Below are 26217 nucleotides of genomic sequence, written 5' to 3'. Positions count from 1 at the left end.
TGCTTGCCTTGAAGGAGAAAAGGATCCTCTCCGACATGGGAGGCTCCGTACTTCCCTTCAAGTCAGCGGTAATCATCCACTCCTGTTCCCCTCCGGGAGTGTTGTGGATCCGGACTCCGTGAAACTCGGGAGGTGGGCGTTCAAGCTTCTCGGACACCATGTCCAAGTCTCGCTCGAAAACCAAACTTCCTCCATTCCCCAGCTGGTAGGACTCTGTCTGGGCGTAATGCTCCATCTGAAAGTGAAATAGATAAGTAAGTTAGAGATGTGAACAAGTGTGGCAAAATTTTAGATGGATTTATAAGGAGGAGCATGACTTATCATTTTTGAAAAGATCTTATAGAGAAGAACATGAGTAAGTTTTTCACAAATATTTACTTCCATTGTTTTAGAAACTAAAGTTTTTCAGAACGTCCATTCTAAACTAAGGTCTCCTAAGGTCAAACAATGGCTCTGATACCAACTTGTCAACACCCGAATTTTTAAGTCCGGATGCCTATTATGTCATTCATCGCAATCCCAGGAATATTGTTGTTGCGAGACATAACAGTTGATACCATAAGTCATCATTCATTACAAACCGTCATTGTCTTACAAAAGGGGATCACATGATCCAATATTACACAAATAGTTGATCTATTGATCAACGAACAACATAGTAGCGGAAGCGTAATTTTAAATAGAAGGCCCCTCGGCCCAGCTTTATAGATAAAGCCACACAAGCATAAGTTACGATACAACACAACCCCAGCCACACACCCAAGAGGATAAGTTCGCATACAAGTTCATACAAAGCTCCCAACTCCTGACGACAGGACCTAACACACACCACGAGACTCCTAATGTCCTGAAAGCTCGATGTAGCCGCTCAAGGTGTAGATGTAGTCCTCAGGTCTCCTCAGACCGCGTCCGCGAGTAGAGCCTCCTGACGTCTCCCACCACCAAGTCCAGCAAGTCCCTGTCCCTCGGTCTGACCAGAACCCTCCAGCACTGCATATGAATAGACATTTGATAGAACACGTCAGCCGGGTTGCCGATCATCTTTCCCTCTATAGCTAGCTTATTGCGAATGTTCCACAGCGTCAAGCATTGCGCCGCAAACGTGTACCAAGCCAGCCTTCGGAGGGGGTTGCTCAAGCCCTGAGCAAGTGCAATGAAGTCCCCGGCCCCCGCCGGGTTCCAATTGCACGCAAGGAGCTCCCTCACCCCAGCCCACATCAGTCTCGCGGTTGGGCAGGTGAAGAAAATGTGGTTGCAGTGCTCCCAGGCACCACACAACGCACACCGTCCATTGGACGGTCCATGGCGCTTTAGCAGCTACTCCCCCGAGGGCAGCCGCCCCCTAATCAGTTGCCAGAGGAACACCTTGATCTTAGGTGGAACTCTGGTCCGCCATACATCCTTGAACGATGCAATAGCCGCCCCTTGCGCCAGGCGAACATAGATTGAGCTAGTCGAGAAAGCGCCCGAAGGCTCTAAGGCCCAAGACACCTCGTCTTCAGTCTGGTCCGTGGGAAGCCCCTGTACTTCCCTAGAGAGATTATCCCACTCGACCCGCTCTGCAAGACCCAATTGGCGTCGGAAGCGGAGGCGCCATTCCCCTGGCGCCCCGGCGTGCACCCTCGCCCCCTCGACGGTGATGAACGGGGACTCACAGCAACTAAACAACCTAGGGAATCTCGTCCTTAGTGGACCGTTGCCCGTCCACCAGTCCGTCCAGAAGTAAGTCCTCCTCCCGTTCCGCACCCTATGTTTGGCCCCCATTTTGAAATGCCACTTAATCTTTTGTATTGCATTCCAAAATTGGGAGCCATGAGTTGGGACCCCTCCCGCATAGAGGTCCCTGCCCCGCAGGTACTTAGCCCTAATCAGGTCTGCCCATAGACCTTCAGCACCTTGATACAGCTTCCAGATCCATTTGACCATGAGAGCGATGTTCATGGCCTTGGTATTCATGACCCCTAGGCCCCCCAACGCCTTGGGTTTACACACCGTGGCCCAATCCACCATGTGGTACTTGCGCTTGTCCCCCACTGACAAAGGATTAACTTGTCAATGCCTACAGATTGTAGACTAGGGTTTTGCTAGAAGTAGAGGGCAAGTAGATCTCGAAGGTTTAGGCGAAAAGTACTCGACGATTGTGAAAACTAGGGTTATGTTGACAGTAGATTCGATCCTTTCTTTGTCCCTCGACTCCCCCTTATATAGGAGGTGGAGCCGAGGGTTTCGTTTTGTACAAGTTACAGAGTCCGGGACGGTTTCTAACTCACCCCGCCAGATTACAAATAACACTTCCTATTACAACTTCCTTAATATATCTTGGACTCCCGAATCTTCTTATTCTTCGGGTAGCGGGCCTCCAATAAACCCCGGGTACTATCTTCGGCAGGCCCATTTGGGATGCCTATGTCAGTAGCCCCCGAGATTTTGCTTGAATCGTAGAGTCAGGGAAAATCTCTACTGTTTATTTTTATTCGAGAACTTTTATCCATACTCCTTCACACAAAATTCTATATTGTACAGGGATAATGGTAGTTGGGGCTAGTTCATCTGACGGATCAGGTACTAGTTAACTGCTCTAGTGGCAATCCGCAAAAACCTACTTCAAGATCACGTCCCTGGACATGATCTCGGGATACTGGTGCAAACTTCGACAGGTGCCGCTTAAGGTCTTACCATTCTGTCGAGTCCCAGTCAAATTTATCGGGTACCTAACGCGTCCGTTAGGATTTTTCTTCGTATCTGTTGATACGGATAAAAGTAGCAGAGCGCAGTTTTTGGCGATGCCACGCCCAGCAGAACGGATCTGGGGTCTTACCTTCGCAAATTTGCGGCATTCAGAAATTGATCGCAACTTTGGCGTTCTGAGAATATATTGTCGAGTGCTTTTCGCCTTTGGAATAGCACATTTTATCGAGTCATATTTGATGACTTTATTTTGTCTTCCCGATGGGAGTATATGTAGAGTTATCTGTGTAACTCGAAATATACTCACTTCTGTTTCTCTATTTTTGAAAAAATTCATTCGGCACGCGAACAACGTTCCCGATGGGAGTAGCCCCCGAGGCTACAGCCAAGAACTTGTGCTTGGGTGTAGGCTCCACAGATTAGTATCCTTTGCCGCTATATTTATAATCCTTCTCGATATTTTTATATTTATCGGGTGCGCGACCAGCGCTCCCGATGGGAGTAGCCCCCGAGGCTATGAACAAATTCTTGGATTTGGTCATAGGCTCTCGCCATTTCTATATTGTCATACTCGAAATTTTCTATTTTTCCAAAGTAGCCCCCGAGCGTTTGGGCAAAAACTTGTATTTGATCAAAGGCTCCAAAAGTATTCAAATGATTTACCCTGTCGCCATTCTCTTTTTCTTGTCGACATATTTTCCTTTGTCAAATTCTCTTCATCTCTATCAATAATTGGGATTTTTTCTGCCTTGTGGGTCCATTGTTCCCACCACGTTGACACGTCGTGCAAGTGGGGGACACACGTCCTCCGCTTTTCCTGGCGCACGTACAGTAATGCCTGTTCCATTCCTTCCCAGTAAAAATACCTTTTTACCCTTGTATCTACGAGATCCTTTTTCACCACACGATTTCTTCATCCAACGGTGCACTGCTTCGTCCGAATCCTATATAAACCTTTCTTCAACCTCGGTCCAGTCCTTCGCTTGCGCCGCACATCTGTTCCCCTCTGCAAAAATTTCCCCTGCGCCCAACTCTGTTTGATCTTCCGTACGCCCAAGCATTGCTTTGTCCATTGCCGTTGATGCCACCACGCACGCGTCTCACTCGCCACAGCACGCCTGATTCATCAATGGCCGCCGCGGATCTAGGAGCCGTGGAGTGGGAGAGGTCCAAGGTCACGAACCAGGACCTGAATCTCCTGAAGAAGCTGGGGATCACCAAGAAACCCAAAGCGGTTTGCTTCCCTAGTGAAGAAAGCTACCCAGCCCCTCCAATGGGGTACCGGGTAAGTTTTGTCGACCATCTCATCCGCGGTTTATCCGCCCCCATTCATCCTTTTCTCCGTGGATTGCTTTTTGTCTACGGTCTTCAACTTCACCACCTCACGCCAAACTCAATCCTCCATATTTCCATTTTCATTACTCTCTGCGAGGCCTTCCTTGGCGTCTCGCCCAATTGGGCGCTATGGAAGCACATTTTCTTCTGTCGCCGCAATGGCTCTCACAATGTCGCCTATAATATAGGCGGCGTTGTTATCTCTATCCGCTCCACTGCCAATTACTTCGACGTCAAACTCCCTGACTCCGTTCAAGGGTGGCGTAAGAGGTGGTTGTACATTCGTGAGGAAAACCATGGATGCGCAGAGGACAACATCCCTCCGTTCGATGGTGACGAAAGAATTCTTCATCGCCGTTCTTGGGATGCAGAGGCTACCGAAGAAGAAAGAGCTTCAACTGAGGCCTTGATGACTCGCATCCGCGAGTTGCAAAATACTCGCGGCAAAGAATTGTCAGGTATCCAGATTATAGTGTATTTCCTTAAGAGTAGAGTTCAGCCTCTTCAAGCTCGCAAATTTCCTCTTTGGAAATATACTGGCGACGAAGACATGGATCGGCTGTCGACAGATTTGGAGGTGAAGGACTTGGAAAAACTTGTCCGAAAAATCACCTCCCTCAGCAAAAAAGATTCTATCCCTTCTTCTTGTCGCGTGAAACCATACAGCGCAGCCCATGCACTTCCTAAGGTAAACATTGTCGCGTAATTTCTTATTGCCTTGCTTTTTGCATTGTGTGCTCCTTCCTGATATCCTTCCCTCTTTTTATACAGGACCACCCAAATCTTGTTTCACTTCCTCCTCTTCCTGAAGGTGGGGAAGTCGAAGAAAGGGCCGTTATCTCTGATGATAACCAAGAGGCCCCCTCTTTTGTGAATGAACCCGCATATTCTCGAAAATCTGCGGGATCTGCTGAAAAGGACGCTGCCTCTGAAGGCACTGCATCGGCCCAATCTCCTCCTCTTGCTGTTTCTCCAAAGAACAAAAGGAAGAGGGATGATGTCGAAGATTCCGGGACTTCTAAACCCGAAGAAGCTGATCCTTCGTCGCAGAAGGCAGCTTATGATCCGTATCTCGGGACCCTCATCAGTTCGTAAGTCCTTTTTCTATCTTTTTTTTGTATTTGAACATTCGTGTCTATCTTGCTGTTTATATTGTCGACATTTTACTTGTAGTGATGAGGAAGAAGAGGTACCAACCGCTGATGTGGCTGCTCGAACGAGTACGTCACATACATTAGTTGCCTCGGAGACGCCAGTTGAAGGAGAAGAAACTTCGCCTCCTCGACAGAACGTCGACACTGCTACTCCTCCTTCAAGCCCCCGAGCCCCTTTGTCGAAAAGGGCGAGGACGGAGATCATCCCGGAGCCTACTCTCCAATTGAGTAGCTCCTCTAACCCTCTCTTGGAGGATGTATGTTCTTAACTTCCTTGTCATTGTTTATGTTTTCTTTGTTGATTTCTATGTACCATTATATTTTTCTCATACCGCCATTTCCTTCTATCCCCTTTTTTTAACAGCCTATGATAAAGGATCTTCTTCGCATCGGTACCCAATTTGTCGGGTACCGTGAATATGCTAGTAAAGCTGAAGGTAATGCTTTACTCCTTTTGCTTCTTTTCTTTTGCTCCTTTGTTGTCGAGATTTTTAACTATATTTATCTTCCTTGGTAGAAAAACTAGCGGAAGCCAATGAACGTGCCAACACACTTGCTCAACAATTAGAGCAAAGTGAAAAGGCTCGCAAAAAGGCTGAGTCGGATGCTGTTGGCGCTCGAGCAGAGGCTGATAAGGCCAAGGCTGATGCTGCTGGTGCCGAAGATCTCCGGAAGAAACTTCACAATGCCGAAACTTCGCTGAGTGAACATATAACTGCTCAATCTGCTCGCGAAGAAGCCATCCTTAAGCGCATAAGGACCCAAAATCGTCGCTTTGTCAGTAAGTATCTGCCCCAATTCAAATCTTTTGGATCTTCTTTCCATTACTCGTTTGTTGCTAAATGGATGTTCATTGTTTTAGCTAGAACGGCTCAAGAATATGAGCTTGAGGATCCCGATAATGATCCTCTGCTTGACGCCGTTTCATTCCTCGAGTTTCACGGGACGGAAGCACGTGAAGGTATCGACGAAGCTAAAGCAGGACTGTTGCGGCTCTTCCCCTATTTCTTCCCAAAGAAAGAGGCACCCGCAACTTTCCTTAAGCTAGCCAAGTGCTTTAATCCTCCCGAAGATCTTGGGCTGAAGATGCGCCATGAAAACCAGAAGGTTGCTGTTGAGAGCACTGTTGCCCTGGTTGCTGACAGTCAACAAACTATTGACTGGACCAAAGTTGGCGACACGGATCAAATTGAGCAACTCAAGTGGCGATCCTTGGTCAAGGCGGCGAAACCCAACACGAAGAAAATCCTGGCGTATCTTGGGGTCAAGCCAGCTTCGACTCCTAGTTCATCGAGGCCGGAGGTCTAGTTGCATGCCTCTGTCTTTTCTATTTTTTTGCTTTCTTTACTTCTTTTGCTATTGTCGTCACTGTAGCCTTGGCGACAATTACCCTGCTAGTCCCTTAGGAGAACTTCTTTTGTAATGACGGTGTAAACTTTTTAGAAGTAATGAAATTCCTCTTGGTGCTGTCATTGATCCAAAGATTTTATTTTCCAGTTAATATTTGACAATTATTCGACCAATCCTTGCTCTCCCAATGCTGCTCCTGCATCTTCCTTGTCGAAGAAAGTAGAAACCGATGACAATTTCCGTGAAGGTCCCTCAAGCACACCTTTGTCGGAAGATTTGCAAGAACTTCGACAGCAACTTCAGTTCACGAAGAAACAATCGCTTAAACTCATGGAACAATCTCGAGAGTCTTCTGAAAGAGAAAAAACTGCACTCCATCAAGCTCAAACTGCCTTTGCTGAAAAGGACTCTGCTGTTGCTGAAGCTGCTGCTGCTGTGTCTCGGGAAAATTCCATGCTCCAGCTGCTAATAGATGCTAGCTTGGATATGGCGGGTATGTTTGATTATCTTTGTCGCGCTTCTTTTTTCTTTGCTGCTTGCCTCCTCATTATCTACTGACCTGTTGTAAGAAACAATAGGTGCTTTTTTGGATACTGCTACTGAAGATGAACGTGTCGAGGCTCGTTCCAATGTTCTTCTTCGGCTTGCCCGTGAACATGGGTCGACTTTTTGGGGCACGCCTGAACGGACTCGCCAAATCGTGAGATTTCAAGATCGCGCGCTTCAGGTTCGCGGGTATCTTGACTTCTGTACCAAGACCCTCTCAATGGTTTATAACTCTATGTTTCCTCGGAACATTCAACCAAAAACTCTTCCCGAGTTAATGGAGAAATTTAAGGATGCCCACAGGATCCATCACTTTGTCAGAGCTCAACTGGTGGCCGGCGCCAGATTTGCCCTTATAATGCTTCAGATCTGCCACTCAAAGCTTGATCTGACCCAAGTTGTTGAGAAAGTTCACGAGAAGGTACGGCGCCGAAGAGTTGGTGTCGATCGTATTAACACGAAGGTTTCACCTATAGCTGAAGAAATGATTGAAGACCTTCTTCGGATGGATGCCGACTTTTTTGCAGATGGTCATTATGCTGATTTTCTTGGCGCTGCTCCTGAAGAGAACAGAGTGACCCTTGATGATATATTGAATCAAGACTAAATATTTTCCTTTGGTAGATAATTCTCCTTTGTAAATCATGATTATGATTCTAATGTGAAGCAAACAGCATATTTCTATATTTGTCTGGCCCCCGAGTATTTTCGGTGGCTATTCGCTGTATTTGTATAATGCGAGGTTTTTAAACCAAGGCAAGATAATATACACTGTGTACTATTTTTGTGGGTGCAAGCCCCCGAGCCTTTTGTTGATCACTATTTTGTCTATATCTCTTTTTGTTTTGGCGAGGTATTTTTACCAAGGCAAGATGCTTCTTTTGCGTTTGTCGACACTGTGTTTATATATATATATTGTATCATGTAGGGAAAACCCCTGGTCTTGTTGGGAAGAAGATATATGATTCCACTATCTTTATTATATTGCAGCACCGCGAGTCCGCCTCATTAAAAACCTTTCCCGGCCCCACTCGGTGCCCCGAAAAAGGAAAAGAGTGCGTCTGAAAACTCGCGGGCGTTTCAGTACATTGTAGCTTTACAAAGGGGGACTATATTTTCGACATCTAGGCGTAGAAACGCCTGAGCTGTGCCACGTTCCAGGAATTTGGCTCGTCAATCCCTGTCTTTTTGTCTTTGATTCTGTATGCTCCTCCTTCTATTACCTCTGTGACGATGTATGGTCCTAGCCACGGTGACTCGAGTTTTTCATGGCTTTTTTGATTGAGTCGTAAAACCAGGTCACCCACTTGGAAAGATCTTGGCCGCAATCGTCGACTGTGATAGTTTTTCAGGTCCTGCTGATATTTGGCAACTCGTGACAGGACTTCGTCTCGAGCTTCATCGAGTGCGTCGACATCATCCTCCAAAGCTTTTCTCGAAGTTTCTTCGTCATATTCTACGACTCGTGGAGAATCGTGTTCTATTTCTATCGGCAAGACTGCTTCAGCTCCGTGGACCAAAAAGAACGGCATTTCCTGCATCGCTGTATTTGGCGTTGTTCGGATACTCCACAAAACACTTGGTAGCTCCTCTGGCCAAGTATGCCTAGCTTTTTCTAAAGGTCCTAGCAGGCGCTTCTTGATGCCATTGCAGATGATGCCATTGGCCTTTTCGACTTGACCATTGGTCTGTGGATGTGCGACAGACGCAAAACTTAGTTTTATGCCCACTTCTGCACAATATGCTTTGAACTCCTTGGAAGTAAAGTTACTGCCGTTATCTGTGACGATGCTGTGAGGTACTCCAAAGCGAAAGACAATGCTCTTCACAAACTTTATTGCGGATGCTGCATCTGGTGAATTTATTGGCTTCGCCTCTATCCACTTGGTAAATTTGTCGACAGCCACCAGCAAGTACTCATATCCTCCTGGCGAAGCTTTGTGCAATTTACCCACCATGTCGAGACCCCATTGAGCAAAGGGCCAAGACAGTGGGATTGGCATAAGTTCCGCTGCTGGTGAGTGAGGTCTTGCCGCAAATCTTTGACACGCGTCGCAAGTGCGCACTATTTCCTTTGCATCCTCGATTGCTGTGAGCCAATAAAATCCTGTTCTGAAAACCTTAGCCGCGATAGCTCTGCTACTCGCGTGGTGCCCGCATATCCCTTCGTGCACATCTTTCAGGATGATTCTTCCTTCTTCGGGTGTGACGCACCTCTGTAGCACGCCCGAAATACTTCGTTTGTACAACTCCCCTTTAACCACAGTGAAAGCTTTTGATCTCCTGATTATTCGCCTTGCTTCAACTGGATCGTCGGGTATCGTTTTCCTTAGGATGTATGATATGTAAACCTGCATCCATGGAGTTTGCACCATCATGACTAACTCTTGCTCTTCTTCTTCTTCTGCTGTGTCTTTGGCGATACTCGAGGGTTTCTCCTTCTTCTCCTTCTTTGTTTTTGCTGGTTTTGTTGATCTCTCACTGATCTCTTCCCAGAACACGCCTGGAGGGATTGCGAGGCATTGCGACCCGATGTTTGCAAGAACGTCGGCTTCATCGTTGCTCATCCTGCTGATGTGGTTTACCTCACAACTATCAAATAGTTTTTCCAGCTCATTGTACACCTCTTTGTATGCTATCATACTTTCGTTGACTGCATCGCATTGATTCATGACTTGTTGTGTGATACGTCTCCAACGTATCGATAATTTCTTATGTTCCATGCTACTTTATTGATGATACCTACATGTTTTATGCACACTTTATGTCATATTCGTGCATTTTCTGGAACTAACCTATTAACAAGATGCCGAAGTGCCAGTTCCTGTTTTCTGCTGTTTTTGGTTTCAGAAATCCTAGTAACGAAATATTCTCGGAATTGGACGAAATCAACGCCCAGGTTCCTATTTTTCCACGAAGCTTCCAGAACACCCGGGAAGGACCAGAGGGGGGCCACAGGCCCACCAGGAGGGTGGCCGGCGCGGCCTAGGGTTGGCCCGCGCCGCCTTACCCCCTGGCCGCCTCTTCGACCTTCTGACGCCGCCTCTTCGCCTATATAAAGGTCCCTGACCTAAAAACCCTTACGGAGAAACCCACGATACGAGAAAAGTTCCAGAGCCGCCGTCATCGCGAAGCCAAGATCTGGGGGACAGGAGTCTCTGTTCCGGCACCCTGCCGGAGCGGGGAAGTGCCCCCGGAAGGCTTCTCCATCGACACCGCTGCCATCTCCACCGCCATCTTCATCACCGCTGCTGCTCCCATGAGGAGGGAGTAGTTCTCCATCGAGGCTCGGGGCTGTACCAGTAGCTATGTGGTTAATCTCTCTACTATGTACTTCAATACAATGATCTCATGAGCTGCTTTACATGATTGAGATTCATATGAGTTTTGTATCACTACTATCTATGTGCTACTCTAGTGATGTGTTATTAAAGTAGTTTTATTCCTCCTGCATGTGTGCAAAGGTGACAGTGCGTGCACCGTGTTAGTACTTGGTTTATGCTATGATCATGATCTCTTGTAGATTGCGAAGTTAACTATTGCTATGATAATATTGATGTGATCTATTCCTCCTACATATGCATGAAGGTGACAGTGTGCATGCTATGCTAGTACTTGGTTTAGTCGTTTTGATCTATCTTACACTTAAGGTTACTTAAACATGAGCATTATTGTGGAGCTTGTTAACTCCGGCATTGAGGGTTCGTGTAATCCTACGCAATATGTTCATCATCCAACAAAAGTGTAGAGTATGCATTTATCTATTCTGTTATGTGATCAATGTTGAGAGTGTCCACTAGTGAAAGTGTAATCCCTAGGCCTTGTTCCTAAATACTGCTGAGTTACTACTGCTTGTTTCTTTGTTTCTTGTGTTACTACTGCTGCAATACTACCACCATCAACTACACGCCACCAAGCTATTTTACGGCACCGTTGCTACTCTTGCTCATATATATTCATACCACCTGTATTTCACTATCTCTTCGCCGAACTAGTGCACCTATTTGGTGTGTTGGGGACACAAGAGACTTCTTGCTTTGTGGTTGCAGGGTTGCATGAGAGGGATATCTTTGACCTCTTCCTCCCTGAGTTCGATAAACCTTGGGTGATCCACTTAAGGGAAAACTTGCTGTTGTTCTACAAACCTCTGCACTTGGAGGCCCAACACTGTCTACAGGAAAGGAGGGGGAACGTAGACATCAAGCTAATTTTCTGGCGCCGTTGCCGGGGAGGAAAGGTAAAAGGTACTCACACTCCGGATCTCGGCTACTAAGCTATTTTCCGGCGCCATTGTAAGTACTCGAAGCTATTTCCTTTAGACTCTGCAATTGCGACATTTGGTTTCTTGTTTACACTAGTTAGGCATAATGAACAACAATGACCTTTTTATTCTATTTCCTGATTTAAGACATGGATGGTTTGATGCGAAAATTAAAAAACCCATGGAACATATTAATATGAATGCTTTGAACACTATTGTTGTTAATGATATGGAAAATTCTAAGCTTGGGGAAGCTGGCTTTGATGAGCATGATATTTTTAGTCCCCCAAGCATTGAGGAGAAAATTTACTTTGATAATACTTTGCCTCCTATTTATGATGATTATAATGATAGTAGTCTTTTGTTACCACCTGTTATGGAGGATAAATTTGATTATGATTACAATATACCTCCTATATTTGATAGCTACTTTGTTGAATTTGCTCCCACTACAACTAATAAAATTGATTATGCTTATGTTGGGAGTAGTAATTATTTTATGCATGAGACTCATGATAAGAATGCTTTATGTGAAAGTTATATTGTTGAGTTTGCTCATGATGCTACTGAAAGTTATTATGAGAGAGGAAAATATGGTTGTAGAAATTTTCATGTTACTAAAACACCTCTCTATGTGCTGAAATTTTTGAAGCTACACTTGTTTTATCTTCCTATGCTTGTTACTTTGCTCTTCATGAACTTGTTTATTTACAAGATTCCTATGCATAGGAAGCATGTTAGACTTAAATGTGTTTTGAATTTGCCTCTTGATGCTCTCTTTTGTTTCAACTACTATTTCTTGCGAGTGCACCATTAAAACTGCTGAGCCCATCTTAATGGCTATAAAGAAAGAACTTCTTGGGAGATAACCCATGTGTTTATTTTACTACAGCAATTTTTGTTTTGTTGAGTCTTGGAAGTTGTTTACTACTGTAGCAACCTCTCCTTATCATGTTTTTGTGCCAAGTAAAGTTTCTATGTCAAAGTTGATGTTATATTTGGGATCGCTGCGCAGAAACAGCATTTCTGTCTGTCACGAATCTGGGCACAGTTCTCTGTAGAAAATTCGAAAAAATCTGCCAATTTACGAGCGTGATCCTCAGATATGTACGCAACTTTCATTAGTTTTGAGTTTTTCCATTTGAGCAAGTCTGGTGCCATCTTAAAATTCGTTTTTACGGACTGTTCTGTTTTTGACAGATTCTGCCTTTTATTTCGCATTGCCGCTTTTGTTAAGTTGAATGAGTTTCTTTGTTCCATTAACTTTCAGAAGTTTTGTGCAATGTCCAGAAGTGTTAAGAATGATTGTGTCACCTCTGAACATGTGAATTTTTGATTATGCACTAACCCTCTAACGAGTTTGCTTGAAGTTTGGTGTGAAGGAAGTTTTCAAGGGTCAATAGAAGAGGGTGATATAATGTGATCGAGAAGAGTGAAAGGTCTAAGCTTGGGGATGCCCCGGTGGTTCATCCCTGCATATTTTAAGAAGACTCAAGCATCTAAGCTTGGGGATGCCCAAGGCATCCCCTTCTTCATCGACAACTTATCAGGTTTCTTCTAGTGAAACTATATTTTTATTCGGTCACATCCTATGTACTTTACTTGGAGCGTCTGTGTGCTTTTATTTTTGTTTTGTTATCTTAGTTCTCTGAATAAGTTCATCCTTGTGTGGGAGAGAGACACGCTCCGCTGGTTCGTATGAACACATGTGTTCTTAGCTCATAATATTCATGGCGAAGTTTCCTCTTCGTTATATTGTTATATGGTTGGAATTGGAAAATGCTACATGTAGTAATTGGTAAAATGTCTTGGATAATGTGATACTTGGCAATTGTTGTGCTCATGTTTAAGCTCTTGCATCATATGCTTTGCACCTATTAATTAAGAAATACATAGAGCTTGCTAAAATTTGGTTTGCATAATTGGTCTCTCTAAAGTCTAGATAATTTCTAGTATTGAGTTTTGAACAACAAGGAAGACGGTGTAGAGTCTTATAATGTTTACAATATGTCTTTTATGTGAGTTTTGCTGCACCGGTTCATCCTTGTGTTTGTTTCAAATAACCTTGCTAGCCTAAACCTTGTATCGAGAGGGAATACTTCTCATGCATCCAAAATCCTTGAGCCAACTACTATGCCATTTGTGTCCACCATACCTACCTACTACATGGTATTTCTCCGCCATTCCAAAGTAAATTGCTTGAGTGCTACCTTTAAACAATTCAAAAGTTATTACCTCTTATTTGTGTCAATGTTTTATAGCTCATGAGGAAGTATGTGGTGTTTTATCTTTCGATCTTGTCATTTACTTTTGACAGACTTTCACAATGGACTAGTGGCTTCATCCGCTTATCCAATAATTTTGCAAAAAGAGCTGGCAATGAGGTTCCCAGCCTCAATTAATTAACTTTCATTAATAATTCTCTTCACATGTTTTGCTCTGATTCATCAGTAAGCAACTTAATTTTGCAAATAGACACTCCTCCATGGTATGTGAATGTTGGAAGGCACCCAAGGATTCGGTTAGCCATGGCTTGTGTAAGAAAAAGTTTGGGAGGAGTGTCATCCATAAATAAAGAAAAACTAAACTAAAGTACATGTGTAAACAAAAGAGAAGAGGGATGATCTACCTTGCTGGTAGAGATAACGTCCTTCATGGGAGCCGCTCTTGAAAGTCTGGTTGATGAGGTGGTTAGAGTACCCGCTACCATTCGTTGACAACAACAAACACCTCTCAAAACTTTACTTTTATGCTCTCTATATGTTTTCAAAATAAAAGCTCTAGCACAAATATAGCAATCGATGCTTTCCTCTTTGAAGGACCTTTCTTTTAATTTTATGTTGAGTCAGTTTACCTATTTCTCTCCACCTCAAGAAGCAAACACTTGTGTGAACTGTGCATTGATTCCTACATACTTGCATATTGCATTTTTTATATTACTCTATGTTGACAATTATCCATGAGATATACATGTTACAAGTTGAAAGCAACCGCTGAAACTTAATCTTCCATTATGTTGCTTCAATGTCTATACTTTAAATTATTGCTTTATGAGTTAACTCTTATGCAAGACTTATTGATGCCTGTCTTGAAAGTGCTATTCATGAAAAGTCTTTGCTTTATGATTCAGTTGTTTACTCATGTCATTACCATTGTTTTGATCGCTGCATTCATCTCATATGCTTACAATAGTATGATCAAGGTTATGATGGCATGTCACTTAAGAAATTATCTTTGTTATCGTTTTACCTCGCTGGAATGACGAAGAACTAACAGGGGATGCTGATACGTCTCCAACGTATCGATAATTTCTTATGTTCCATGCTACTTTATTGATGATACCTACATGTTTTATGCACACTTTATGTCATATTCGTGCATTTTCTGGAACTAACCTATTAACAAGATGCCGAAGTGCCAGTTCCTGTTTTCTGCTGTTTTTGGTTTCAGAAATCCTAGTAACGAAATATTCTCGGAATTGGACGAAATCAACGCCCAGGTTCCTATTTTTCCACGAAGCTTCCAGAACACCCGGGAAGGACCAGAGGGGGGCCACAGGCCCACCAGGAGGGTGGCCGGCGCGGCCTAGGGTTGGCCCGCGCCGCCTTACCCCCTGGCCGCCTCTTCGACCTTCTGACGCCGCCTCTTCGCCTATATAAAGGTCCCTGACCTAAAAACCCTTACGGAGAAACCCACGATACGAGAAAAGTTCCAGAGCCGCCGTCATCGCGAAGCCAAGATCTGGGGGACAGGAGTCTCTGTTCCGGCACCCTGCCGGAGCGGGGAAGTGCCCCCGGAAGGCTTCTCCATCGACACCGCTGCCATCTCCACCGCCATCTTCATCACCGCTGCTGCTCCCATGAGGAGGGAGTAGTTCTCCATCGAGGCTCGGGGCTGTACCAGTAGCTATGTGGTTAATCTCTCTACTATGTACTTCAATACAATGATCTCATGAGCTGCTTTACATGATTGAGATTCATATGAGTTTTGTATCACTACTATCTATGTGCTACTCTAGTGATGTGTTATTAAAGTAGTTTTATTCCTCCTGCATGTGTGCAAAGGTGACAGTGCGTGCACCGTGTTAGTACTTGGTTTATGCTATGATCATGATCTCTTGTAGATTGCGAAGTTAACTATTGCTATGATAATATTGATGTGATCTATTCCTCCTACATATGCATGAAGGTGACAGTGTGCATGCTATGCTAGTACTTGGTTTAGTCGTTTTGATCTATCTTACACTTAAGGTTACTTAAACATGAGCATTATTGTGGAGCTTGTTAACTCCGGCATTGAGGGTTCGTGTAATCCTACGCAATATGTTCATCATCCAACAAAAGTGTAGAGTATGCATTTATCTATTCTGTTATGTGATCAATGTTGAGAGTGTCCACTAGTGAAAGTGTAATCCCTAGGCCTTGTTCCTAAATACTGCTGAGTTACTACTGCTTGTTTACTGTTTTACTGTGTTACTACTGCTGCAATACTACCACCATCAACTACACGCCACCAAGCTATTTTCTGGCACCGTTGCTACTGCTCATATATATTCATACCACCTGTATTTCACTATCTCTTCGCCGAACTAGTGCACCTATTTGGTGTGTTGGGGACACAAGAGACTTCTTGCTTTGTGGTTGCAGGGTTGCATGAGAGGGATATCTTTGACCTCTTCCTCCCTGAGTTCGATAAACCTTGGGTGATCCACTTAAGGGAAAACTTGCTGCTGTTCTACAAACCTCTGCACTTGGAGGCCCAACACTGTCTACAGGAAAGGAGGGGGAACGTAGACATCATTGTGCCACCAACTGTGAGTCGCCGAAAATTTGGTTGCACCGCAAGCTTTCGCCATCTTCATCCCGTGTATGAGAGCTTCATATTCTGCTTCATTGTTAGACGCGTTTGGGAACGTCATCCGCAAAACGTACTTCAACTTGTCGCCTTCAGGTGATACCAATATCACGCCTGCTCCAGCACCTTCCAGTCTTTTGGACCCGTCGAAGTTCATGGTCCAAGTTCTCGATAAATCTGGGGGTCCCGTGTTTTGTAGCTCCATCCACTCTGCAATGAAATCTGGTAAGACCTGCGATTTTATTGCTTTTCTTTTTTCATACGTGATGTCCCGAGGGGAAAGTTCTATTCCCCAAAGGGAGACACGACCCGTAGCTTCTGGGTTGTTCAGTATATTTGATAAAGGAGCCTCGTTGACTACTATTATCGGGTGCGCCGAAAAATAGTGTCGCAAATTTCTTGCTGTCGTGAATACTCCATATGCTAGTTTTTGATATTGCGGGTACCGCTGTTTTGACGGCGACAGTACTTCGCTGATGAAATATACTGGCCTTTGAACTCCATGAAGCTTGCCTTCTTCTTCCCTCTCGACCACTAGGGTCATGCTGACCACCTGAGGTGTAGCTGCAATATACAAGAGGAGAGGTTCTTTCTCTTTTGGCGCCACCAATATCGGTGGTGTCGAAATTGTTCGCTTGAGGTTCTCAAAGGCTCTGTCTGCTTCCTCGTTCCATTGAAATTTTTCCCCCTGTTTTATCAATGCGTAGAACGGCAGCGCCTTTTCCCCTAGCCTGGCGACGAATCTGCTTAAAGCTACGACTCGCCCCGTTAACTGTTGTATTTCTTTCAGATTTGTTGGCTTTCTCATAGTAACGATGGCCTGTATTTTTTCGGGATTAGCTTCAATCCCCCTTGCTGATACTAAGAACCCGAGAAGTTCTCCTGCGGGAACTCCAAAAGAGCATTTCGTCGGGTTTAGCTTGAGGCAGAACTTGTCGAGGTTGTCGAAGGTTTCCTTTAAGTCTTCGATCAGAGTTGACCCTTTCTTTGATGTTATTACGACATCGTCGATGTAGACTTGTACATTTTTTCCGATCTGTGTTGCTAGGCACTTCTGCATCATCCGCTGATATGTTGCTCCCGCGTTTTTCAGACCAAAGGGCATTGTTTTGTAGCAAAATACGCCATAAGGTGTGATGAACGCTGTCTTGGCTTCGTCTTCTTCTTTTAATCTGATCTGGTTATAACCAGAATATGCGTCCAAAAAGGAAAGACGTTCGCATCCTGCCGTGGAGTCGATGATTTGATCGATCCTTGGGAGGGGAAAGTGATCCTTAGGACAATGTTTATTGAGACACGTGAAGTCGACGCACATGCGAAGGACTATTGTGTGTTTCTTCGGCACCATCACTGGGTTAGCTACCCATGTGGCTTCTGTAGATATTTCTCTGATGAAACCAGCGTCTTTGAGTCGATCTATTTCTGATAACATGGCTTTGCGGCTAGGTTCCGAAAAACGCCGCAAAGGCTGCTTGACTGGTCGTGCGAGAGGATCCAAATTGAGGTGGTGCTCGGCGAGTTCCCTGGGTACTCCTGGCATGTCAGCTGGGCACCATGCGAAGATTTTCCAGTGCTCACGGAGGAACTCGACGAGCGCGCTTTCCTATGCGACATCCATGTTTGCGGCAATGGACGTCGTTTTCTTAGGATCTGTCGGGTGAATCTGTACCTCTTTCGAATCCTTGTTTGTGTTGAAAGTTGGCTCCTTAGAAGATCTCCCTACCTCTGGCAGTACATCATAATCGGTGAACCGTGGTGCCGCATATTCTGCTTGCATCCCGAAGGTTTCTGACAGTCGATGAAAGTCCTTGTCGCATTTATCAGATAACGCGAAACTTCCTTTGATTGTGATAGGTCCCTTAGGTCCAGGCAACCTCCACAACAGATATGTGTAATGTGGCACTGCCATGAACCTGGCATACGCTGGTCGTCCCAACAAAGCGTGATATTGCGACGGGAAATCCACAACTTCGAATTCCAGATTCTCTATCCTGTAGTTTTCTCGGGTTCCAAACTGAACGTCGAGGTTGATTTTGCCCAATGGATAACTTGGCTTCTCTGGTGTAATCCCATGGAAACGTGTATCAGTTGGCTTCAGGTTTGCCAGGGATATGTTCATTTTCCTCAATGTATCTGCATACATGAGGTTTAAGCTGCTGCCGCCATCTATGAAAACTCTCGACACATCAAAACCAGCGATTACTGCGGGTAAGATGAGTGCTGATTGTCCTGGTCGAGGGACTTGCTGCGGATGATCTGCAATTGTGAAGCCGATGTCTTGCCCCGACCAATTTAAGTACTCGACTGTTGGTGGAGGCATCTTCTCTGCCATGAACACTTGTCGAGAGATTACCTTCTGCGCCCTGTTGGATGGCCTAGCTTTCTGAATCATCGAGACCACGCCGTTAGAGTTAGGATCAACATATGGAGGTGGGTGTGGTGCTGCCGCTATTCTGAGCTGATGTCGATTTTCGTCGGTAATTGCGGGAGGAGGTGGAAGGTGGATCTCGCTCCTTGGCTCCCGGGGGTTTCTGTTGTTTGCTTGAGCATTTGCAATTCCTGCGGCTCGTAGCATTGCCTGAAAGTTACGGCAGTCTTTCTGGAGATGTCCTGACTCGCTTTTTCCATTGTTGTCAAGGTAAAAGTGCATTTGACATGGACCGTTCATCATCTCCTCGGGAGACACGTAAGGTCTTTGAATCCTTGGTCCACTATTTTGCCTGTTGCCGCGAAAATCACCTCTATTGTCGCCTTGTTGCTCGTTGCTCCTTTGATAATCATCTCGACTATTTCCTCCAGGATTTCCCCGAAAACCAGCCGATATATGGCCGGGAGCATCGTTGTTGTAGAACTGGCGAGAAAATCGCCTTCTATTTTGATAATTTCGACCACGATCCTCTTCTGGCGACCTGTGTCGCTTGTTGTATATTGCGTCTTCTCCATCTGCCCATTTGTTGGCTATCTCCATAAGTGCTGATATGGTCTTAGGGTTAGTTCTCCCTAAGTCCTCGATGAAATCTGCTCGGCGAACTCCTGCCACGAACGCATCTATTGCCCTCTCATCAGATATATCTTCTGCCGAATTCTTTATGATGTTCCACCGCTGTATATATTTCCTCATCGATTCGTCATGTTTTTGTCGACATGCCCTCAGCTCTTCCAACGACGCAGGTTTCTTGCAGGTGGATCGGAAGTTTTTCACGAAGATATCCTCAAAGTTGTCCCAGCTGTCGATGGAATTTAGGGGGAGTTTCTTTATCCAAGATCTCGCGGCACCACTTAGGTGAACTTGGATACTTTGCATAGCTGTTGCTCTGGTTCCTCCTACCAGCTTTACCATCTCGAGATAATCCACGAGCCAATCCTCGGGATCTTGCAGGCCGTCGAACTTCTTGAAATTCTCGGGTAACTTGAACCCTTTCGGTACTCGAGTTTTTCGAACTCTTCTCGTAAAGCATGGGAGCCCACACATATCTTCGTCGGCAAGCTCTGGCGAGTGCTGACGCTCCCTTCTTTCTTGTCGTGCTCTGTCCACCCTTACTTGGACTGCTGTGTCTCTCGCTCCACTTGTCCTTGGGGGATCTTGAACTGCTGTGTTAGGTCGTGGACTATTTTGCCTGGGATTTTCTTCGGGAGGCGTTGCTGCAAACGCTGTTCCCATTACTCCTACTCCAGCCATCGCCATATTGAACAATGGTTCTCTCGGGTCCCCAGGAGGTGGTCTCGACGCAAGGATATACGCTTGTGTTGCCATGTAACCTGCCTCTGGCGTTTTTGGGATGATATTTCCTCTTTCATCAATCGACATAAAGGACATGTCGAGATTTTGAATTATGTTTCCTCTTTCTGCTTCGGGTATGTTTTGCAGTCGAGACATTGCTCTCCTCCGAGCTTCTCTGTGACTATCTCCCGTATTTCCTGAAAGGCGACTTAAATCTGCTCGGCGTCTGCTTGATGCAGAAGCTGCTTCTTTCCTCCTGTTCAAGGATGCTGTCTGTTTTTCCAACTCTCTGCTTACTCGAGCAAGTCTATATTGATATGCTTGTAGTTCTTGTACAGTAGCGGTGGTGGTCATAGGTTCTGAACCGTCCATCGCTTTCGCAGCCCTATCCCACGCTTCTTGCGGGAGCTGTACTCTTGCGCGAGTTGAGGATCCAGGATATTTAGTGCCTAAGCCATGTCTGAGATCAGCGGGATCAAAGTATGGATTTCCCAATTCGTCGAAAGCCTCTGACGTTTGCGGTTCTGATGTGCCTGCCCCTTCTACCACATAGATTTGATGTTATTTTGCGCATTGATTTTTATCAGGATTGGTGACACCATCATATAGAGTGGTGAAGACCTTTCCGATGGCAGCAGACTTGTCGATGAAGTTGAAGCTGTCGACGCTGTCGGAGTCGCTGCTTATAAAGGAGTCCGCAGACGACTCGAAGGATGTGTTGCTGAAGATCTTGGCGAGCTTTCCGCTTGCCTTGTTGTCGACGAAGTATGGCGACGAAAACTCCTCGTCACTCGACGAAAAGTTAGAATCGACCGCTGAAAATTCCGACGAGATCGGAACTTCGAGACGGTAGGATCCTTCCTTGTTGACGCCAAATCGGAATTCTCCGAACGTCATGGTGATGGGCTCCTCCAGATAGGCACATGCATCCATACGGGAGGGCGGGTGAGGAATAAAATTGAATAGATCAGTTTTTCCCTTGTTACCTCGATCCATCGCGTTGCTTGCTGTTGACGATGTCGAAGATCTTGAACGTGCCATCGAGATCAGCTCCTTGCAACCTCTAATTCCCACAGACGGCGCCAATTGACAAACGATTAACTTGTCAATGCCTACAGATTGTAGACTAGGGTTTTGCTAGAAGTAGAGGGCAAGTAGATCTCGAAGGTTTAGGCGAAAAGTACTCGACGATTGTGAAAACTAGGGTTATGTTGACAGTAGATTCGATCCTTTCTTTGTCCCTCGACTCCCCCTTATATAGGAGGTGGAGCCGAGGGTTTCGTTTTGTACAAGTTACAGAGTCCGGGACGGTTTCTAACTCACCCCGCCAGATTACAAATAACACTTCCTATTACAACTTCCTTAATATATCTTGGACTCCCGAATCTTCTTATTCTTCGGGTAGCGGGCCTCCAATAAACCCCGGGTACTATCTTCGGCAGGCCCATTTGGGATGCCTATGTCACCCACGCCTTCCCAGAAAAAACGCGAGCGCGGCTTGTCCATCGCCTTGTGGGTGCCATCATGTAGCAGGTACCTGCTCATGGCGAACAAAGGCAGACTCGACAAGCAAGAGTTTGTGAGCTCCAGCCTTCCTGCAGCCCCCAAGTACAGGCCCTGCCATGGCTCAACCCTATGAGCCACGACCTCTGGCAAAAATCCCCAATCTGACACCCTCAGCGGCTTATCACTAATTGGCAAGCCCAGATAGGTGATAGGGAATTTGCCAAGTCGACAGTTGAGCAGGTTGGCTACCCTTTGTTGTGCAGCCGGGGTGGCCCCCATCACCACCACCTCGCTCTTGTCGAAGTTAATCTTCAAACCCGACATATTCTCGAAGCAAAGGAGCAGGGTTTTCAGATTAGCGATACCCACCCCTGTGGGTTCCAAAAGTATCATGGTGTCGTCCGCGTACTGCAGGTGAGTAACCCCTCCCGGAATCAGGTGTGACACTAGCCCCCTAACGTGTCCTGCCGCGCTGGCCTTGCAGATGATCGCGGCCAGGCCGTCCACCATAAAATCGAAGAGGATCGGCGAGAGTGGGTCCCCTTGCCTCACTCCACGCGCGTTACGGAAGAAATGCCCTATTTCCCCGTTAACATTGATCGCAGTCTGGCCACCCCGGACCAGTTGCATCAATCTGTGCACCATCATGGCGGAGAAGCCTTTCCGCAGGAGGATCTCTTGGAGAAAATCCCAATCGACCCTGTCGTAGGCCTTCTCGAAGTCAAGCTTCAGGAGCAAACCCTTTTGCTTCCTGACGTGCAGCTCGTGCACAATTTCATGTAAGGCCAGCGCCCCCTCGTGTAGGCATCGCCCCTTAATAAAGGCCGTCTGACATCGGTCGATGACCCTATGCGCAACGGGAGCTAGTCTAATCGCGTAGGCTTTCGCAAAAAACTTGAAAATGACGTTAATAAGCGTAATCGGCCTAAACTGTCTAATATGGTCCGCCCCTTTAACCTTGGGGATAAGAGTGATGATCCCATAATTGAGCCGCGCAACGTCAACCCTCCCTAGGGCAAAGTCGTTGAGAAGCTGTAGGAGTGGACCTCGAAGAGTTCCCCAGAACCGTTTGAAGAAAATGACTGGTAGACCGTCAGGACCTGGCGCCGAGTCTTGCTTCATGCTAGCCAGAACTTCGTCTAATTCGTCCGCAGTAAATGTAAGTTCCAGATCATGGTTTTCCTCCTGGGACACCCTTTGGTTCCCTTCCCAAAGGTTGTGTCCCAGAGAAAACCGCCTGGTCTCCCCAACCGAACCCATGAGGCCCTGGTAAAACACGTATATGTGTTCCATGAGCTCTCGCTGTTCATGGACCTCCCCTTGTTCCGTGATCAGCCGCGGTATCGAACACTTCCGTCTACGCCCATTCGCAATGGCATGGAAGTAGGCCGTGCAAGAATCTCCCCTGAGAGTCCATTGCACCCGGCTGCGCTGGCGCCAGTACTCCTCATCAGCCCTGTCCAAGGCCGAGAGCTGGTCTTCCAAGTGATATCTAAGCGCCCAGCCGTCCTCATCCAGGCCAGTGGCGTCCGCCACCTTGTCCAACTCAGAGACTTGCAGGAGCAGGTTAGCCCTGAAGTCCCTTTTCTCCTTCCCCAAATTGGCTCCCCATCCCTTGAGGAATTGACGAGTGTTGCGCGCCACGCACTGCCACTGGTCAATGCTACACCTGTGCGCTCCCCGCTCCAGGATAAAGCTGCCAAGTTTGGCCTTGAGGAGGTCCCCAAAGCCCGGTACGCCAAACCACCAAGTCTGGAAGAAGAATCTCGGCGGTGGGCGCCTTGTCTCTTCCCCGGTAGATAGTAAGAGAGGCGTATGATCCGAGCCAATCCTCGTAATTGCCGTAAGCGAGCACAGAGGGAACGCCGCCTCCCAGGCCGGCGCCACGAGCACCCGGTCCAAAACACACCGTGTCGGCCGGAGACGTTTGTTGGTCCAAGTGAAGCGCGCCCCGGTACGCTCCAGTTCGCGCAAGGCCATATCGGCGATAGCCTCATTAAAGCGTCTCACCCGCGGCCAGCTGATGTTGTCATTATTCTTCTCATCAGCTGTCCGGATGAGGTTAAAATCCCCAGCAATGACCACCGGAAATTGGCACCCTGCCACCGCGTGGGTAAGTTCTCCCAGAAACTCATCCGTGCGTCGATGATCCGCCGGCCCATACACCAGGAAGAAGCCCCACTTCATATTGTTCTTCCGTTGGAGTATGTTAGCCGAGATGAAGAAGGTCCCCTGCCTCCAAGCACCAACATCAAAGCACTCATCACGGAAACCGAGAAGCATACCCCCGGAATGGCCCTCCGCCGGTAGCCAGTTCCAAGCGAACTGACCCCCGAATTCCAGGCTCCGCAGCTCTGTCGCTGAGAAATCTGCTTTGATGGTCTCCTGAAGCCCAATGATGTCCACCCGTTCCCCTCGGATGTAGGATTTAAGTTGTGTTCGGCGCCCCTGCTCACCGAACCCTCTGATATTGTAAATCAGAGCCCTCATTTTGTAACCGTCTGTCGCCCTCTCCCTTTGCGCATCGTGAGCGTGGACCGCCGTCCTTTCCTTCGTGACGGCCTCCCAGAAGTGCAAGGCGGGCCATCCCCGGCCCCGTCCTCTGAACACGAGCCCGGCTGGGCCTCAGGTCGCCCGTCGACCTGCGACGAAGTCCCCCCTTCTCTGTCGGGCTGACCAAGCTGGTGCCCCGGTGAGGCCGCCTCCCCGGCGGCCGTCCTAGTCTCCACCGTCACCTCGCGGGCCTCCCGCTCCGCCCTTTCCTTTGCTTGGGACGCCGCCACCCTGGCGAGCGCCGCCTGCGCCTCCTCCTTCGCACGAAGAAGGGAAATGGCCTCCACCGGTGTCCCCGCCGATGGAACAAAGAGGATGCAGCTATCCTTAAGGACCGCGCCCAGCTGTGAATCCGACCTAGCATCGAGGATCGAGAAGTCATCGGGATCGGGATCGGGGTCCGTACCTGTGGCCGGGTCGAGGTTCCGTTCCGCCGCGAGCTTCTGCGCCTTCTCCATCGCCGTGGACGCCGCCGCGCCTCCGTGCCGTGCGCTCTTCCTCACCGAGCCCGCCGGCACCTTCTTCTTGATCACCTTGATGGGCGCCATGTGCACCTCCGTCCTGGTCCTCCTGCCCTGCGCCAGCGGCGCCGCCGCGGTGGCGGCCGAGCGAAGGTCCGCCAGAGGCTGCTGTCCCTTGTGCTCCGGCGTCGCCTCCCCAGCCTCCACGACCCCCATCTCCACCTCCAGCACGGGCAGCACTTTGGACGCTGCCCGTCCCGCCTCCAGGCCCCCGGACTTGAGCGGGCTGTCCAGGAGCCAAGAGTGCACCGGGTCAGTGACCTGCGACGAAGTCTCGCCCGAGGCCACCGAGAGCTCCTCCGGGCCGAAGACCACGCCACTGCATCCTCCCAGTACGTCAGCGCACCCGCGGTCCTGTACCACGGTGTCCAGCACCGCCTTTCCCCTAGCAAGTGCTGGCATGAGGTCCACATTGGACCCGTACTGTCCCTCAAACCGCCCGAGCGCGGGGGCGCTGCGAGAGCCCGCCGCGGCCGTGCGCTGCGTGCCGCCGCCGCCGCCGCCGCTCCCAGCCCCAGGTCCCGCCGAGGCAGCCGCAGCCTTGGCCTTATCGTTCTTGCGGTGGCGGTTCCACCTCTCCCCGTCCGTGCTCCGGTCCTCCGAGTCCAGATCATCCACGTCATCGTCGTCCCCCGGCGGCGGCGGTCGAGGCGGGTTGGAGCCCCCAGCCCCGGCAGCCCCCAGCTTGGCCTGCACCCCCACAGTGTAAGGCTCCCCGTTGACGCAGAGCGCGATCGTCCCCTTGATCCGCTCTGGGAAGCGACACTGGAACCTCACGCGGACCGGCTCGGTCTTCCACTTCTAGACAGACAGCTCGTCGACGTCGATCGGCCTCCCCACCATCGTGAGCGCCGCCATGAGGCGCTCCCTCTCCATGAGGTCCCCAGGCAGGCCTGTGAGCTGCACCCAGACCGGAGGCATGGCCTTGCCCGGCCTGGGGTTGACGAAGGCCTCCCTAATGTCCACATCAAGCTTGCTCAGAGGGAGGTAAATCTTGCCCCTTCGCGTACTCATGCGCAGCGTCTCCCTAGACGGGAAGCGCACGGAGAACTCCTTCTCGGAGACCTTGGCCACCTTCCAGTCCCATGAGCCATCAAGGAGGTTCTTGAGCTCCTCCGCGAGCTGAAGCGCCGAGAGTGGCGCCACATCGAAGTGGATGACCGCCTCAAACACCTCCTCCTGGCTCGACCCCTCGAGCGGCTCCACTTCGATATTGTAGAACCCGCCGCCGGTAATGGCATGTCCCATTTGCTGCTGCAGCATCGGTCGTCCACGAGTAGGACAGTTCGCGGAAGCGTGACCCTCCCGGCTGCACAGCACGCACACCGGCGCATTGGGGCACTCCGATTGGAAGTGCCCCTCTCTTCCACAACGGAAGCACTCACCCCTCAGCGCCCCGGCGGCGCCGCCGGCCGCTGCCTTGTTCTTCCCCTTACTCTTCGGGTTGGGGGGGCCCCTGGCCCGTCCCCTTCTTGCTCCGGCCGGGCAGCCCTCCGCCGCCGCCACCGCCCGAGCCACCACCGCGACCTCCAGTAGCCGCGGGTAGCTGTCCCCTGGCCCGGGTCGCCTCCTCCTCCCGGAGACGCTGTTGCTCCCATTCCCACCAAGGAGGCGGGGGGCCCCAATCGCCCCGCTCCTGGTCCGACGCGCGCTGCTCCCCGTAGCGCGGCCGAGGATCCTCGTCGAAGCGGCCGCGCCTGCCGCCCTCTCTCCAGCCGTCGTCCCTGC

At 48.3% G+C, this 26217-nt stretch overlaps 1 protein-coding gene across 1 annotated transcript; it reads right to left on the bottom strand.

Moving 5' to 3' along the window:
• Positions 1–1317: 1317 nt before the first annotated feature.
• LOC139831479 (uncharacterized) lies at positions 1318–23905 on the bottom strand. The gene is made up of 2 exons (XM_071820760.1): positions 21376–23905; positions 1318–2033 (listed from the first exon to the last, which is right to left on the bottom strand). Exons 1-2 carry the CDS (start codon positions 23903–23905, stop codon positions 1318–1320), a joined length of 3246 nt encoding a protein of 1081 aa, XP_071676861.1.
• Positions 23906–26217: the final 2312 nt, after the last annotated feature.

This window comes from Lolium perenne, chromosome 5 (assembly GCF_019359855.2).
Source record: "Lolium perenne isolate Kyuss_39 chromosome 5, Kyuss_2.0, whole genome shotgun sequence".
Taxonomy (NCBI): Eukaryota; Viridiplantae; Streptophyta; class Magnoliopsida; order Poales; family Poaceae; genus Lolium; species Lolium perenne.
Note: the sequence above shows the minus strand (reverse complement) of the source record. Positions and strands in the feature narration are given on the sequence as shown.